The sequence below is a fragment of the Trachypithecus francoisi genome, unplaced genomic scaffold (genome assembly GCF_009764315.1).
Source record: "Trachypithecus francoisi isolate TF-2019V2 unplaced genomic scaffold, Tfra_2.0 Lachesis_group17, whole genome shotgun sequence".
In the NCBI taxonomy this organism is placed as follows: domain Eukaryota; kingdom Metazoa; phylum Chordata; class Mammalia; order Primates; family Cercopithecidae; genus Trachypithecus; species Trachypithecus francoisi.
This window is the reverse complement of record NW_022681462.1, coordinates 2,316,061-2,334,507: the sequence shown is the minus strand read 5'-3', so window position 1 is coordinate 2,334,507 and position 18,447 is coordinate 2,316,061. Positions and strand designations below refer to the sequence as shown.

The 18,447-nt window shown below is 45.6% G+C and overlaps 1 protein-coding gene across 16 annotated transcripts in view; it reads right to left on the bottom strand.

The window, feature by feature from the left end:
* Nucleotides 1-18,447, bottom strand: part of INPP4A (inositol polyphosphate-4-phosphatase type I A) — a 153,855-nt gene that overhangs the window by 66,162 nt on the left and 69,246 nt on the right. For 15 of the 16 annotated variants that reach the window (XM_033238947.1, XM_033238941.1, XM_033238940.1 and 12 more), the window contains 3 exons: nucleotides 10,241-10,302; nucleotides 9,116-9,324; nucleotides 8,538-8,582 (listed from right to left, as the gene is read on the bottom strand). In XM_033238947.1, coding sequence (XP_033094838.1) covers nucleotides 8,538-8,582; nucleotides 9,116-9,221 — 151 coding nt within the window. In that variant the 5' untranslated portion in view covers nucleotides 9,222-9,324; nucleotides 10,241-10,302. Of the gene's footprint in view, nucleotides 1-7,636; nucleotides 8,447-8,537; nucleotides 8,583-9,115; nucleotides 9,325-10,240; nucleotides 10,303-18,447 lie in introns of those variants that run through there. The other variant, XM_033238957.1, reaches the window with a different exon arrangement.

Below are 18,447 nucleotides of genomic sequence, written 5' to 3'. Positions count from 1 at the left end.
TTTAGTAGAGATGGGGTTTCACCATGTTAGCCAGGATGGTCTTGATCTCCTGACCTCATGATCCACCCACCTTGGCCTTCCAAAGTGCTGGGATTACAGGCATGAGCTATGCGCCTGGCCCAATTCTGTGGTTTTTTAAGGCATTCAGAGTTGTGCAACCATCACCACAAATTCCTTAACATCTTAACATTCTCATCAATCCAAAAACAACAATAAACCAAACCCATTACCCCATTCACTGGTCCCCCATGAAACCACTAATCTACTTTCTATCTATATAGATTTGCTTATTCCAGACATTTCATATAAGTGAAATCATACAATAGGTGGCTTTTGTATCTAGCTTCTTCAATTAGAATATTATAAAGGTTTATCCATACTCTAGCAAATATCCGTACTTCATTCCTTTTCATTGATAAGTAACATTCAGTTGTATAAACATACCATATATTGCTTATTCATTTACGAAGGACATTTTTGATGAATTGAAAATTCTTGGTTGTCTTTTTCTTTCAGCAGTTTGAATACATCATCCCACCACCTTCCTGACCTCCGTGGTTTCTGATGAGAAATTAGCTGTTACTCTTATTGATGATCCCTTATACACAATAGATCACTTCTTTCTTGCTGCTTTAAAGATTCTGTCTTCAGCTTTCAATGGTTTGAGTATGATATATCAAGTGTGGATCTCTTTGAGTTTATCCTACGTGGAGTTCATTGGGCTTCCTGGATATGTAGGTTCATGTTTTCTATCAAATATGGGAAGTTTTTGGTCATTACTTATTGAAACATTTTTATCTTCCCCCTTCTCGATTTACTCTTCTTCTGGTACTCCTATTATACATATATTGGTGCACGTGCTTGTGTCCCACAGGTATTTGAGGCTCTGTTCATTTTTCTTCATTCTTTTTTCCTTTCTGTTCCTCAGACTGGATAATCTCAACTGACCTGTCTTCAGGTTTGCTGATTCTTTCTTCTGCCTTCTCAAGTCTACAGTTGAGCTTCTCTTAATGAATTTTTCATTTCAGTTATTATAATTTTGAACTCCAGAATTTCTATTTAGATATCTTTATAGTTTCCATCTCTTCAAGTCTCTATTTGGTGAGACATTGTTCTCACACTTTCCTCAGTTCTTTGGACATAGTCTCCTTCAGTTATCTGAACATACTTAAAATAGCTGATTTACAAATCTTTGTCTACTAAGTTCAACATTTGTGCTTCCTAGGGATGGTTTCTACTGACTGTATGGGTTTTTTTCCCCTCTGTGTATGAGCCATACTTTCTTATTTGCAATGTCTCATAACTTCTTGTTGGCAACTACACATTTTAAATAATACAATGTGGGATCCCTGGAATAAGATTCTCCCCCTTCCCCAGGCTTTGTTGTTGCTGCTTTTTTGTGTGGCTGTTTCTTCAGTGCCTTTTCTGATTGAATTCTGTAAAGTAATACTCTTTGTCATGTGTGGCCATTGAAGTGACTGCTTCATTAGGTTAGTAGTCAGATAATGGTTGGACAGATGTTTCTGTAAATACCAGAATCACAGACCTTTGCTGTAGCTTTAGCTAACAGTCCCTGTGTGTATACTGGGGTCATTTTCATCGTTCAGGCAGTCAGTTTATAACTCTGTCTTAGACTTCATTTGCTGCTTGCAAAGAACCTCATAGTCAATCTCAGGTAATTGCCTAGGGCCTTCTCAAGTCTCCTGAGTATGCACACAGCTCTGGACATGTGCACAGCCCTTTCACTGGCCTTTGAGGTTCCCAGGAATATGAAAGAGCTTTTCAAATCTCCCTGTGAATATCTCATTCCCCAGCTTCCCCTTTTAAGGTTTTTTTGCTTAGCTTTTTGTTTGCTCCAACTGTTATCACTACCTCAGGCAGCTGCAATGTTAAAAAATGGACAGTGATTGTTTTTGACAAACATTCTCAGGGAAAAGGCTGTTCTCACTGATTCTGAGTTAAGACAAATAAAGGCAGGTACAGGATGTGGGGTTTTCCACGGAACTGCCAGACAGGACAAATAATGACAACTCTCTAAGAAAGGGGCTTTTTGTAGGATCTCCAACCCCATTCTGTCCCCTTCAGTAACCTTTAGGCTATTGATTTTCACTATAACATCAGAGGTGCTGGCTTTCAAGGCTACCTGGAGCTAGGGAGAGGACGATAACAGGGCAAGTTAAAACATCATAAAGCTCTCTAACTAAGAAGCCATTTGATATGATTTGGATGTTCTGTCCCCTCCAAATCTCATGTTGTAATGTAATCCCCAATACTGGAGGTGGGGCCTGGTGGAAGGTGTTTGGATCATGGGGGACAAATCCCTCATGAATGGCTTAGTGCCATCCCCTTGGTGATGAGTGAGTTTTAGCTCTGAGTTTACGCGAGACCTGGTTGTTTAAAAGTGTGTGGCACCTCCTCCCTCTCTCATCATGTAAGATGCTGGCTCTTGCTTTTCCTTCTGCTGTAAATAAAAGATCCCTGAGGGCTCACCAGAAGCTGAGAAGACACTGGTGCCATGCTTGAACAGCCTGCAGAACCATAAGCCTCATAAGAGAAAAGAAACCTCTTTTCTTTATAAATTACTCAGCCTCAGGTATTTCTTTATAGCACTGCAAGAACAGACTAACACACCATTTTTCTTAAATAAATGCTCCCCAGAGTACTGCAGGCCTCTGTTAATTTTCAGAGTTCTGAAACAATTGATTTTGACCATTTTTGTACACTCATTGCCTTTACAGAAGAGAAGATTTTTGGAAGTCTTCACTCTGCCATATCTGCTCTCATCGTTCTTTTTTTATTTTTTAAATGTCAACTAGTGGTTTAAAATTAGTAAATTGATTTTTATTTCCAAAAATTAATTTTCATTCTCTGTAATATCTTCTCATATATCTTCATGAACCTTCAGTATTTATTGGATACAATAAAATACAAAGAGATTAGGTTTTTCTGATCAATGAGTTTTGACAATCATAAACACTCATGTAAGCACCATCAAAACAAGATAGCACAACTTTTTCATCAAACTAGAAAGTTCCCTCTTGTACAAATCTCCTAGTTTTGCAATCATTTTCTGATTTCCACCACTATTCTTTTGTCTGTTCTTGAATTTCATACAAATGGAATGTTTTCGAGACTCATCTATGTTGTTACATGTATTGATAATTCATTCTTTTTTAAAAAAAGAGTCATATTCCATTGTACAATTTATTCATTCTACTGTTAATAGACATTTGGGTTGTTTTCAGCTTTGAATTATTAAATAAAGGTGACATAAATGTTGTTGTTCATGTCTTTTTGTGAACACTTTTTCATTTCTTCTGCATAATTACAAACGACTGAAATCTATTTAATTTTATGAGAAACTAACAGTTTTCCAATGTGTTTGTATCATTTTCCACTCCCACCAGCAATATACAAAAGTTCCAGTTGGGTAGTTAGTGTTTTTGTTGTTGTTGTTGTTGTTGTTAATTTTACCCATTCTAATGGGTGTGTTTTAATTTACGGTTACATGATGACTAACGATGTTAAGCATCATTTTATTGTTTATTGTTCATTTGTATAACTGATTTTGTCTAGCGTCTGCTCAAGTCTTTTGCTCATTTTAAAAATTGGGTTGTTTACTTTTTTACTATTTATTTGTCCTTTGTGAAGTATATGTGTTGTGAATATTTTTTTCCAGTCTGTGGTACATCTATTCATTTTCTTAGTGATGTCTCTTATGGATAGCAATTTCTTATTTTGATGAAATTCAATGTATCCTTTTTAAATTTTAGGGAGTGGTAGGCAGAGAAGCCCCTCCCTGACAAAAAGTATCTGTGTCCTAATCCTCAGAAACTACAAATCGATGACATTACATGGCAAAAGAGACTTTACAGATGTGATTACGGGATCTTCAGATGGATCATGTGGATGGGCTCAATCTATCACAGAGGCCCTTAAAAGTAGAAGAGGAAGGCCTTAGAGTGAATCATAAAGATATAACAATGGAAGAAGAGGCAGGAGAGATTCAAAGCATGGAGGGCCACTAGACCTGCCACTGCCAGCTTTGAAGATGGAGGAAGAGGACTATAAGCCCACAAGAGGAATGTGAGTGGCCTCTATGAGCTGGGAGTGGGCCTTAACTGATAGCTAGCCAAAAACCTGGGTCCTAAAATTTAAAACCACTAGCAGCTGAATTCTGCCAACAACATAAATGAGCCAGGAAATAGATAGGAAACAGGCCCTGAGGCCTTCTAAATAAATCCAGCCCTGCTAACGCTGATTTTGGTGTTGTGAGACTCTACGCAAAGACCCAGTGAGTACACTGGATTTCTAATCTAAGGGAACTGTAAGATAACATATTTGTATTGCTTTAACATGCTAAATTTGTGGTAATTTGTTATGGTAGCAGTAGCAAACTAAAACAAAGTACTTTTTGTGCTCCGTCCAAATCTATGCCTACCCGAGTTTCAAAGTTCTCCGATTTTTCTTCTAGAGGCTTCAAGGTTTTACTACTATTTTAAGTTCTCTCTTGTGTCTTCCATTATGTCTGCCTCAACAGGAATCCCCCTAATTTGACTGATCTACCTGTCTCTCCTTTAAGTTACAAAGTACCCTTAAGTGACCTGTGGCCTCACTCTACTTGCCCTTTTATCAGGTGTGAGTTTTCTTGACACCTATGAGAGGCAGGAATATACAGGTCTTTCAGGCAGTAATGGTGGCAGACGGACTAAGGTACAGCAGGTGGCCAAAGGCTGGGAAGACTGAGATTAAGGGTGGATGGTCCCATGGCCACCTTCAGAACATGCCTTTCTACAAGGGACATTCTCTCCTGGCCTCCTCCCGCAACCCAGCTCATCTAAATTTCAACCAGGGTTTGATTCCTGGCTCAAGTTCCATAGCTTCCATTAAGTTTTCTCTGAGCAGCCTGCAAGCCCACTTAACGTCACTCATTGGGCATATTTCCATAGAAACCACGTGCCTCTGATATGTAAGCCTTGTCTCTCCAACCTGATCATCTGTAATCCCAGCTGAATAAACGCTAAATAAATGCTGTTGAGGTAAACTGCACACATTTGATTCAACAACGCTATATTCAAGAGTATACCCTAAGGAAATAATCAGCAAAATGTATGAAAGATCTATATATAAATACATTCACTGTGATGGTGTTTATAATGGCAAATTGAGAAGAACCTGAAAGTCCAACAGTAGGAGGCTGGCTAAAATAAGTATGGCACAGTTCTATTAGAGACTCTATGAAGGCATTTAAAATGATGAAGCAGATCCCATACATATTTAAAAAGATGTTTTGCTACACGAAAAAAGAATGTCAAGAGCACTATAATGACATGTTTGGAAATAATTCCATCACTTCCACAACCAAAAATCATGAAAAATCTCCATATAGCACTCTGTGAGGGTCAAACATATATACTTGGAAGGATATATACCAAAGTGACAACTGACCACCTCGCTGCAATAAAGTTTTCTTTTTCTTCAACATTTTCTGTATTGAAGGTTTTACAATGAACATACATTTTTTAAATTTTAAATGTGAATTTTAAAAGTCAACACATTTGTCCATTCAATAATTCAGCTCCTGCTCCTCCTTTTTTTTTTTGAGATGGAGTCTCGCTCTGTCACCCAGGCTGGAGTGCAGTGGTGCCATCTCAGCTCACTGCAAGCTCCGCCTCCTGGGTTCACGCCATTCTCCCGCCTCAGCCTCCCGAGTAGCTGGGACTAAGGCGCCCGCCACCTCGCCTGGCTAATTTTTTTGTATTTTTAGTAGAGACGGGGTTTCACCGTGTTAGCCAGGATGGTCTCAATCTCCTGACCTCGTGATCCACCCGCCTCGGCCTCCCACAGTGCTGGGATTACAGGGGTGAGCCACCGCGCCCGGCTCGTCCCTTTTTAAAAAACGGGGGTAAAATTCACTTTACATAAAACTCATCCTTACTTTTTAAAGCAGTTTCTTCCTCCATGTGCCCAATTAACATGACTATATTACTGTTTTCCGTTCACCAGATTCAGAAATGTCCTGATTTCTTTTATAGGGGATGAAGATTTTTAACTCAATTATACCAACTGTCATCCTCTCTCCATATGCAATCATTTTAGCTTAATTTTTGTCAAATCCACATTGTCATGATGAAAGTTAAGCACATATTACTCATTAAAAACCATGTGGGATTCCTTCCACTTCTCTCTTGTGATGACCCTGTTTCCTGGACCCCATGACTTCTTTGCTCAGTGTGGTCCCTCTTTAGGATGGGAACACATCCTCCACTAGCTTCCGGAGAAAAGAATGCAGGGGAAGTAAATGTTTGCTGTACAACTCTGTGCGGCTCAAACAAGTTTCTTCCTACCCTCACATTTGACTGACAGTCTGGTTGGGCAGAGAATTCTGGGTTGAAAATATAATTAAAGGTGTTGTCTCACTGTCTTCCAGTTTCCAGTGTCACTGAGACATTCCATGCCAGTTTTATTCCTGATCCTTGGGTATGATCTGTTTTATTTTCTTCCTGGAACTTTTTAGTATCTTCATTTTATTCCCTGTGATCTGAAATTTCACCACAGTATATCTTGCTATGGGTCTCTTTCATTGTTGCGTTGGGCCTTGATAGACATTTTTAATCTACAGACACATTCTTCAGTTCTCAGAGATTTCCTCTTTCTTTTGCATTTCCTCCCTTACATTCTCTTCTGTTTTTCTTCTAAATATTGGACCTTCTGGATTTACTCTCAAAATTTCCATTTCTATTTCTTACCCATTTTCTATTTTGTTTTTTAAAATCTTACTTTCTGGAAGAATTCCTTGACCAACTTCCAAACTTTACAGAATTTTTAAATTTTGTCTATCATATTTTAAATATCTAAGATTGTTCTTGTTCCTCAATTGTTCTTTTTATCTTTATAGTGTCCTGGTTTTGTTTTATAGATATACTATCTTTTGAGTATATAAATTATAATTCTTGTTTTTTTTTTTTTGTTTTTTTTTTTGAGACAGAGTCTCACTCTGTTGCCCAGGCTGGAGTGCAATGGTGTAATCTCCACTTACTGCAACCTCCACCTCCTGGCTTCAAGCTATTCCCCTGCCTAAGCCTCCTGAGTAGCTGGGATTACAGGCACCTGCCATCATGCCTGGCTAATTTTTGTATTTTTGTAGACACAGGGTTTCACCATATTGGCCAGGCTGGTCTTGAACTCCTGACCTCAGGTGATCCGCCCACCTTGGCCTCCCAAACTGCTGGGATTACAGGAGTGAGCCACCACACCTGGCCAATATAAATTATAATTTCTTTGAAACTTTCTGCAATGTCTCAGTTTCTTCCAAATTCTATTTTTTGTTTCTTTTCCATTATTATTTTTTAGAGACAGGGTATCCCTCTGTGGCCCAATCATAACTCGCTGCAGTCTCAAACTCCTAGGCTCAAGGGCTCCTTCCACCTCAGCCTCCTCAGTAGCTGGGAATACAGGTGTGTGCCACCACAGCCAGGTAAGTTTTTTTTTTTTTTTTCCTCTTTAGAAACAGGGTCTTGCTATGTTGCCCAGGCTGATCTCAAACTCCTGGCCTCAAGCAATCCTCCTGGCTTAGACTCTCAAAGTGCTAGGATTACAGATGTGAGCTACTGTACCCGGCCAGTAGTGTACTTACACTTTTATGGGTTTTGCAATTTGTCCAAGTCTTTTGGGCCTGGGGGGTGCTTAACCACCTTGATCTTCTTTGTCTCTCAAACAAGCAGTAGAATCCTCATATAGCACAGGAGGAAACTGTTCCAGCAAGGTCAAGTGGCAGGCTCAAGGCCATGTGGTTAGCCTGGCATGGTCAGGGCTGGAATCCAGGTCATCTGACTCCCCAGGAGGTACCTCTTTTATGTCACACCACCTCTTGGACATTGGTGCCAGGCCACCAACTAATGTTGACCAAGGAATGGGAAAAGGGGAGAGGAGTGCTGGGTAGCATTGGGCTCTGATGGAGAGGTGTCTCAGGCCTCTGGGTAAGCACAGTGATGCCACGTATCGCTGACCCCAGACTCAGCACATTCTGATCCACTTTTTAATATATTCTTATCTGACCCTGAGAAAGAGAGCACGCAGGTGCCAATGATGCCTTTTATACAACAGGGAACTGAGGGCTAGAGAGCGAAACTCAGCCAACACAAGGCCTTGCAGCCGGGGGCAACAAAGCTGAACTCTACGCCCGGTTTTCCCAACCCCTCCTTCCCTTTCTCCCATTGGGGTGGGGGTGGGGAGGGCTCTGCTGGCAGCTGTAGGTGGGCTCACCTCCCTGTCCCCAGCCACCTGTGGAGAGCATACCCCCATGGGAGCGAGCCCCATGCTGAGCAGCCAGGAGCCTGTGGGCACGGAGCCTCCGAGGTGCCTTCCCATCCACAGAAGTTCACAGCTGTGAGGGCCCCGTCTTCTCAGAAACACTGCAGCAGTGGTGGCGGCAGCAGCAAGCTCTCTGAGACAAGCCCATGCACTGGTGGTAGTGTTTTTGTTTTCACTTTTAAGTAAAATATTTTTTAAGACAAAAAATAATGAAAGATACCTACCTAAGCTAAATTCTAAAATGGGCTCATCCGGGTCCTGTATATTTCCTGAATAGAAAAGAAACGACAGAGAAATCACCCTTAATAAACTTTTCCCTGTTTTCAGATTAAAAGGACAAATAACCCTCTACTTTCCCCCAACAACAACAACAACAACTGCCATGCAAGACAATTTCTTTATTTTAAAAATACTGTGTTTTTGAGATTGCTAAGAAGTCCCTGACCCCACAGCCAAACCCCTGCTTCTCCTCGGATCTGCACATCCACAACAGGGAGGGCTTTTACCATGGCCTGGGCATGGGCCAGCCAGACACTTGGACATTCCCACACTACCCTGCTGGTGCCCCCCCACCACACTGGAAAACTAATGTAGTCAGGCTCCAGCAGAAGCGGTTCACAGGAAGAGGGCTGATGCCCCCCTTCCCTATTTCCTGGTTCAACCAAAAGGATGCCAACCAGGGTACCCTGTAGTCTAGGGTAGTCATGGGGACTCATCGGGTCCCTCCCAGCACTGCCACCGTGTGGAGCCCACGCGCTGTGAGCTCATACCTGGAGCCTGGTGCAGGCCCTGTGAGGCTCACCTGCCAGAGAGAGGCCCAGCATGTCGGCCGCCACGTCGATGGTGGAAGCCCGCTGCACTGCACGGGCCCTGACGCCATGGCGAGGGCTGTGCTCTCTTGCTGTCATGATGTCATTGGTGATAACGTGCTTCTTGATCCTGGATCAGACCACGCCTGATTACCCGGGAAGCCTTGGCACCGAGCCCTAGTCCGCTAAAGTGGCAGTAGCCCTGAGAAAAGGAGCACTGGTAAGAAATCATGGGGATGGTGACGACAGAAACCATGCTCTCATTTAGAAAGAACGTGACCTAACGTGGGCAAGGTGCAGGGACAGGGTTCCCCAGCATGTGAGGAACCGGGGCGGCCTGTCCACTGCTCCCCGCCCCTTCTGGTCACTTCTTCCTCCCCACTCCCCAACACCGGGTGTCCATGGGATCCCTTGAGGATGTCCCGTCCTCTTCAATGGAGATATGCCACAGTGAATGATGGTTTTCATATAATCATCAACTACGGCTTTTGAGATTTTCTTGTTCTCTTTATTATGCTCTTCTGTTGGCAAGTCTCATAGAACCTTTAAAAATTTAAATCAATTCAACGTAGCCTCTGTGAGAAGGGTAAGGGCTGCGGAAGAGTCTGCTGCCCGCGCGCGACATACAGATGGCAGAACACTAGCGGGACAAAGCTCACAACTCTAACCTGCTGGCTTTCTTCCCGGAGCTGCATAAACTTCACGTGTCTGGGTCTCAGGCTTTTCTTCCCGCAAAGCACGTAATCTAGGCCTAAGCGAAGTGGAGGGTGCTGTGCTATGGAAGGGGAGGGTTCTGGGTAAAACACTGCCACAGGCTGAGTCAGATGCTTCACATGGCTCCGAGCTCCAGAGCTCACACTCTGCTCTCAGAACTAGGTTAAGCAGCAAGAAGGGAGTTTCAGGTTTTTCCAACCCTATGTGCTACAACTCCTGCTGTCTCTAGAAAGAACCAACCTTTAGAAGTTAAGATAATTAGACTGAGCAATAAGCCTGGTTTAAACACTGTCTCAGGGGTCTTCCTATTTCCAGAGACAGCCCTGTCTTCTCAAAGAGTGTCCACACCCTGTGCCTGAAGGACCTGGGCTCCTGTCCTTGGGTTAATTCACCAAACAACTTACTGGACATGTTTGCTCTCGGACCATGTGGCATTTCTTCATAGAGGCACGTCCAAATCCGTCATCTAAAAATAAGAAAGCGAAAACTTAACAAGCTGCTCAAACATGAAGTTCCTCAGACTGCAATGCCTGGGAACGTGGAGAGGCCAAGGGCTAATCTATGTTTGTTTGAGCTCCACACCCCAAGTTTTGCTCAAACCCAAAATAAATGAGAAAGAGAAAGCACATCTTCTTCTCCCCTGCAGGGCTGATCTGTTGGGGGAGTCTGGGCCTGTCCTAAAGAGCCAAGTGGGCAGCTGGGTGTGGTTTAGGGAAATGAGGAGATGAGAATCTGAGACCAGTTTCCCCACTCACAAACTACAGGCCCTGGGAGAAGTAGCAGGGCCCTCTAAGGCCCTGCCCTTCGGGATGGATGGGCTGCACCCATCTCATGGGGCTGCAGTGAAAATCAAATGTGCATGAACAGCAGAGGGCTCTGCAAACTCCACTAGGCTCCCACAATGGTGCTGCTGCTGGGCCCCCAGACCCCACCCAGTCTCAGCACCACAGGGGCTGTTAGGCAGGCCTCAGGGCTCAGCTCATGAGCCATCCCTCTCAAAGCACCAGGGTCGGGGAATCAGATGACAGCAGGAGCAGAGTGCTTAGCCCAGGGCCGACTCAGTTTCTCTTGCAGGCTGTGCTCCTATCCCTCCCATTAGGGGTGCCCAGGGACCTTCAGCCTGGGCATCTCCGCAGACAGGGCAATGTCCTGGTAGGGGAGCCACAATAAAAATCGCCAAGGGGAAGATTTGCTGGTGAACGTCAAAGGCACACAAGTGAAGCAATACACAATGTGACTGGTAAACAGGAAAGTGCTTACCATACTAGTATTTGCTTTTTACAGTAATGCTTGTACATATTAACAAAAAACTCACCAAAATGCAAGTGGCAAAAGGTAGGAATTCATAAATGAGGAACACATTGGTAAACACTTTGAAAAAGTGACCAAACTCATTAAGTAACACAATGCTAAATATGCTTTCCTTCACCTAAATTAGTCCTCCTAAAGAGTTTTGTTTGTTCTTTAATGAGAATACACATTGCTGGAGAACATGGGGGAAGCTGTCTAGGACTCTCCCACATTGTTAATCCATCTTAGAGTAATTCAAACATTCAGAAAGCCATCTGGCATTAATGATCAAAATGTGTAAATGATAACAAAACTCTTGCCAATAGTCCAGAACACGGAAAAGACTACTGGGTAAAAATGCTTATTGTAGCATTACTTATAATAATAAAGCAATCCAAATGTTCAGCTACGGATAAGAAAAGAATGTTCCGGAACATCCATAAGACACACTATTATCTGGCTATCAAAATGATCACAATATAGCCAATAGACACATAAAAAGTTATTCAACCCCATTAGTCATCAGAGAAATGGAAACTGAAACCATGCACAAGCACTAGAACAGCAAAAATGACACAGACCAACAATACCAAGTGTTGATGAGGATGTGGGGTAACTGGAAGTGACACTCTACTGGTACAGCGTAAGTAGTCACCCATGCTGGAAAACTGGCCGTCTCTACTTAAGTTGAACATACACCTACCCTGTGACCTGGCATACAACTCAGAGGGGGAGCTGCGAACAGAAACGCACACTTATGCTCACCAAAAGCCTGTAGAGAAAGTTTGGAGCAGCAATGTTCACAGTAGTAAGATACTAGAGACAACCTAAATGTTCGTCAACAGAACAGATGAAACAATGGGATGAGTCTCAGAAACAACGTCAAGGGGAAAAGTTAAGACCGTTCTAGGCAAATCCATTCATATGAAGTTCAAGTACAGGCCAAACGAATCTGTGGCGTTTGGAGTATGGAGAGTGGTATCCTGAAGGGGCGGGTACTGACTGGGGAGGGTGAGAGGGCTTCTGGGGCTCTGGAAATGATCTGGGTGTGACTTACAGACTTTACTGTGTGAAATTCACTGAGCTCTACACAGGTGATTTTTATACCCCAATACAAAGTGTATACAAGACAGCATAGCAAAAAAAAAAAAAAACACGTCAGTTCTGCATCACGTGTTTTTAAAGAAATAGCCCACCTTTGGTCTGTTTGCAGCCATTTAAAGAGATACTGTACAAAGGGGACAGCCAGCAGGAGGCTGCATCAAGACGACAGCCATGTTCGGGGTGTGATCATGGGGAACTGTCTTCCTCCTCTAACGGCCATCCTCTTGTGTCACTGAAGATTGCACCCCCTGCTGGCCAGAGGCAGGGCAGCACCCTAGGCATGATTTCAGCGACAAGAAAGGGCTCCTCTCTTCTGAACCTTTGCCCCGTGTGTCTCCAGCATTCCATTGCCTGCCTTGCCGCCCAGCTCAGCCTGTTAGTGAAGCTGTCCGTCACCCCCTTCAGTTGCGACACTGGAGACAGGCCACCTAAGTTAGTGAAGCTGTCCGTCACCCCCTTCAGTTGCGACACTGGAGACAGGCCACCTAATAGAGGGACACACCTGTACCCCAACATCCTGCCAGCCCTGGGGAAGCTCCAAAACTCACCCATGCCCACCCCTTTCCACCTTTCCCCGCAGGGTCCCTGCCCACCCCACCTGCCTGCTCTGCCCTTAGGAGGGTGGTTTAAATCTTAGGTGTGGTGAGGTTTCTGGAGATAGAAATGCTTCTTGGGGTACATCTACAGGACTAATTTTACACTTGAGAGAGTTCACAGGTCACAGAAACTTTTAGGTCAAAAAGACCTTAGAAGCACTTCGTAATTATTTGGGGACATTTAATTAGAATCTGCAATTTAAGTCATCAAGGCCCAGAACGCAAAGCTAATTTGCTCAGCTGAACGTGATTTCTCTTGTCTCATTAATATAAGGTAATTCACCAAGGATTCTTCTATTCCCAAGGTCCTTGTTTTGCCTCCCAGCTCCATTTGAAGACCAGAGCTCATGAGGAGAAAAACTGCACTTAAGTAGAAGAGGAGACAGACTGTGTGGGAGCTGCCTAGGGGGTTGGAATTTTTTCTTGGTGTCAAGAGAAAAAAAGCAATAACCCAAGAAGTCAGCAGCTCCCATTCCTCATGCTGTGCAGTCACGTGACCCCTCCAAAAAGAGGCAGCGGGCCATCAAGTGGACAGCAAACCCTGAGGTTCTATTCCACTTCCCATGATGTCCATTCCAGCCATGGGGGGGCAGGAAAGGGGTGGTGGAGAGGGCACTGGCAGGACGGGAGGGGTGTTAGGATTCACACAGGACCAGTGAAGTGGCAAGGCCTTCAGCAGCAGTCCTGGGAAAGGTTTGCCAGAGGCCTAGAGGGAGGACTGCAGGCCCTCCGCCTCAGGAACCTCTCGGGCTCCCTTGAACTGGAGTTGAGGGGCGAGAATTAACACATCAGAGCTCCACTTTTGCTTATTCATTGGGGTTCTTCTAAGAATAATTTTTAAAAGGAGTTGCACAGATGAGGTCACAGAGCTCAGACAGAGTGATTTTTTTTTAAGTCGCATGGAGATGAAGGATGAACTCTCGTCATCAACCCAAAGAAAAAGCCCAGGTGCAATGGGGCCCCTCTCCCTGCCCTACCCACCGGACCCTGTCCTACCCCACCCCTGTCCTACCCACCACAGCCTACTGCGGTCACTGCAGCAGCAAATGGGCTGAGAAGCTTCGCTGTGCCTCTACTCTCCAAACACAGGCAGCACGAGAGAAGGTAAAATGAAAGGCTGGCATGAAGCTGACCATGAGTCAGCAGCCCCTAAAAAAGAGGCTACTTTACAGGGGCAGAAAGAGGAAAGACTTACTCTCAGAAACCCCAAATCCAGGACAGCTAAAATCATAGACCAGTGAGGTGTCACACCATTCACTGGCACTGAAAGTTACTATTAATAATAACCTCAGGCCGGGCGCGGTGGCTCAAGCCTGTAATCCCAGCACTTTGGGAGGCCGAGACGGGCGGATCACGAGGTCAGGAGATCGAGACCCTCCTGGCTAATACAGTGAAACCCGTCTCTACTAAAAATACAAAAACTAGCCGGGCGAGGTGGCGGGCGCCTGTAGTCCCAGCTACTCGGGAGGCTGAGGCAGGAGAATGGCGTAAACCCGGGAGGCGGAGCTTGCAGTGAGCTGAGATCCGGCCACTGCACTCCAGCCTGGGCGACAGAGCGAGACTCCGCCTCAAAAAAAAAAAAAAAAAAAAAAAACCTCAGAGAGACAAATATCACCTTCCTGCAGACACACAGGAAGGATACTGTAAAGGATGCGGACGAACCTCCAGCCGGAAGAGGTGCATAGGGCAAGGCATGTGGGAAGGGCATGGGGCTGCCCTGCCTGCCCTGTGTGCCACTCCCCAGGAACCTCTGCATGCTCAGCTATCCAAAAGCTCCCAGAACTCAGTCCTTTGGAGTTTTGGGGTTTTGTACTTTTTTCTTCCCCCAGCTTTTAGAAACAGGGTCTTGCTCTGTCTCCTAGGCTGGAGTGCAATGATGTAAGGCTTATTGTAGCCTCGAACTCCTGGGCTCAAGCCATCCGCCCATCTCAGCCTCCTGAGTAGCTGGGACTACACGTGTGTGCCACCACATCTGGATAATAATTACTTTTTTAAAATTACAGATGGGGTCTCACTATGTTGTCCAGGCTGGTCTCAAACTCCTGACCTCAAGCAATCATCCCACCTTGACCTCCCAGAGTGGTGGGATTACAGGTGTGAGCCCTAACACCTGGCCTCCTTTGGGGTCTTTAATGAAAGCTTCATTATAGACATAATTGACGAAATCACTGGCCACTGATCTACCGGCTCAACCTTCAGCCTCTCTCCCCTCCCCAGAGGTGGGAGGGTAGAAGACTGTAAATTCCAGCCCTCTCATCATGGGATTGGTTACCCTGGCAACCAGCCAAATCCTAGAGCAATCTAAGAGCCCCCAGCCACCAGTCATCTCACTAGCATACAAAGACACTCCTATCACTCCAGAGATTCTAAGAATACCTCAGGAAAAGAGGGAGGAAGACCAAATACAGATTCCACAATACCACCCCCACCCCAACTCCAGGTGGGGCTCAGGACACCCGGAACACATTCCCTGGGCCTCCACCACTCCCAATGTTCCCTAGGCCAGCCTTGGACCTCACCACTCTGGACACTCTATGGTGTGAGATGGCTTTAATGTCAACACAATGGGTTCACTGAAGTGGCTCTACTAGAGCTGCTAATCCAACCTAGAGAGAAAATGTGACCCAATCTCAACCACAGTGTCCCAGACCAGCCTCTGTTTCCACAGGTCCCCTAGAGCCAGATGGAAACTGAGTCTACCCCGGGCTCTACTCAGACCTTGTTTACACCTAACAGGGGTCCTGAGACCCTTGGGGACTTCAGGGCCACCAATTCTTGAAGCCCAGCAAATAACAGAATGGGCATCTAGGAGGACTTTCTATGACATGGGCACAAACATGGGGGTGGGCACAGGGTAAGTAAAGTGCAGCCACTGACGACACAAACTGAATGGGCCAGAGCCAGAATGACTGCGGTGACAGGCGTGGGCAGCAGGGACAGGGCAAGGCCAACAGAGAGAACAGGAGTAGTAACTCCAGGATGGCCAAGCCCAAGGTGACCAGCAAACTGGAGGCTCCACTCCAAAGACGAGGCAGCACCAGCCTGTGTGTGGGCTTGGCACACCCACTGCCACAACAGCTCACATTCTGCTCCCAAGCATCCACTCAGGTCCGTCACCAGCCAAGGTACATGCTGCACACAGCAAGGACCAGGAAGGCCTGCTTCCAAGTATTCCACAGCAATAGCCAATGGCAACAGAAACTTCCTCTGATTTATATTTGAAGTGAGTGAGTGAATAAATGAATGCCTCTACATAACAAATGAGAACGTTAAGTGCTATGAATCTACTTTTAATGCAAAGCAAATGATAAAATGGGTATGAGAAGAGGAGTGTGTGAACACGGAGTGAGAAAAACACACAAAAACAAAACTGCCATCTGATGTCAAGTGGGAAGGGGTTGTGGCATGGGCATGGGTCATAAAAGCAAAAGGACTGAGTCTGGGAGGTGATGCAGGAGGAGTGAGGCGTAGGATACAGCAGCTGGGGTCCTTGATTCTAATTTTCCCACTATGGAGACTCCTCCAGCCCTGCGTGTCCTTCCCCATCCTACGGTGCCAGGGAATAGTGGAAGCAAGCAGGTCTTCCTTTTTTTTTCTTTCAAACAAAAGCCAACTGCTTAGGAAGATCTTAACCTTTTAAACAAAGTAAAATATGCTTCTCTAGCATAAAATACAAAAAAAAAAAAAAAATGCTGCCTCAAAGGCCCAGGTATTAACTAGGATGGAAAGGCCAGATGCTGCAGGAACAAGGACAAGAGTGGAGGGTACCTGGGAGGGGTCTCAGGAAGATCTTCCTCATGCCTCTCCTGAGCTCTGGCTCCCAGCCCACCACGCCCCCAGCACCCTGGTCCACAGAAGGCTCTTGATATAGTTTGAATGTGTTCTCCTAAAGTTCCTGTGTTGAAAACTTGTCATTGTAACAGCAGTGGGAGGTGGGGCCTTTAAGAGGTGATTAGGCCCTGAGGACTCTGTCCTCATGAATGGATTAATGCTGTTTCTCTGTAGGAGTGAGCGGAGTGGGTTCCCCATAAACCGGGAGTTGAGCCCAATCTCCTCTCCCTATCTCTCGTGCTGGCTTCTACCTTCCACTCTTCCACCATGGGAAGACCCTCACCAGATGCTGGCACCATGCTCCTGGACTTCCCAGCCTCCAGACTGTAAGAAATAAGTTGCTTTTCTTTACAAACTACCCAGGCTGTGGTATGTTGTTAGAGTAGCAGAAAATGGATGAAGACAGGTGTCGACACCTGCCCTTCCGCAAACTAAACCCTTGGATCAACCTGTGAGGCCCAGAGTGGGGCCTCAGGAATCCAACCACTTGCTCAGCTAATCCCACTTCAGATCCCTCCTCCCCGATAGGTGCAAGAGCCGCCGAGCTTCTCTCAGCCTCAGTTTCTGTATAACGGAAATAACACTGGTCTCACCGGGACACACTGAGGAGCAAGCACATATGTGAAGAAACACAGAAAACATCTGCACAGAGCTCGGTGCGTGGGCTGTCGGCCATGCGAGGTTCTCGCCTTGGCTTTTCCTAACCTCCCCTGAGGTTGGCCCCCACAGCGCTTGTACTGGGGCCATCTGTGAGCCTGGAAGCCCTTTCTCTATAGCTAAGTCTATTTGAATTTTACCCAATTTTCCTACTTTCTCCAGTTCCTCCAACCCGAACTTTTCAACGAGGTCCACGGTACTTCGCTTGCGGTGCAGTTTATAATCACCAAAACTTAGGCTCAAAGGCTGCTATTGGAAAGGAACATGAGAGCGCAGACCTGTTCTTGAGGCAATACGGCTTGGTGGCACGGGGGAGGGGAGCCCAGGCAGTGGCATCAGATCTAGTGAGGCACCATGAGGCGTGTGACCTTCCACAGGGTCCCATCTCTGTGCATCAGTTTCCTCACCTGTCCAGTGAAGTTACCACCACTGTTGGAAGGAATTCACAGTCCCCCACTCAGAGTGTGAGCAGACCCTGGACTCCTAGGGAAGTGAGGCAGGTGCTCTGTCCCTCCACGATAGAACATCCATGTTCTCAAGGGGCCGCATCACAGTCCTCTTATACTGGAGAGGTCTGCTTCCTCCTCCCCTCAGAGCTGGGGCCCAGCCCTCTCCCACCTCCCTGTACCTGCACAGGGCAGGAGAGGGTCACTGTGAGGAAAGCTCTGACTCGAAGGACACGTAACACACAAGCATGCCGCAAAACATCCATCCAGTGCTGCTAGGGCTTAAATACAGGAAAGCCCAAAAAATACACGTTTTCTAAATGTGCTTTAGAAAATCAAGCACAGGGGCCGGGTAATCTCAGCACTTCGGGAGGCCGAGGCGGGCAGATCACAAGGTCAAGAGATCAAGACCATCTTGGCCAACACAGTGAAATCCCGCTTCTACTAAAAATACAAAAACTTAGCCGGGCATGCTGGCACATGCCTGTAGTCCCAGCTACTAGGAAGGCTAAGGCAGAAGAATCACTTGAACCCAGGAGGCGGAGGTTGCAGTGATCATGCCACTGCACTCCAGTCTGGGCAACACAGCGAGACTCCATCTCAAAAAAAAAAAAAATTAAATCAAGCACAGGAAGAGAAGTAACATGCTGGCAATGCGCATCCCTTCTCACCTGCAGACAAAAATGA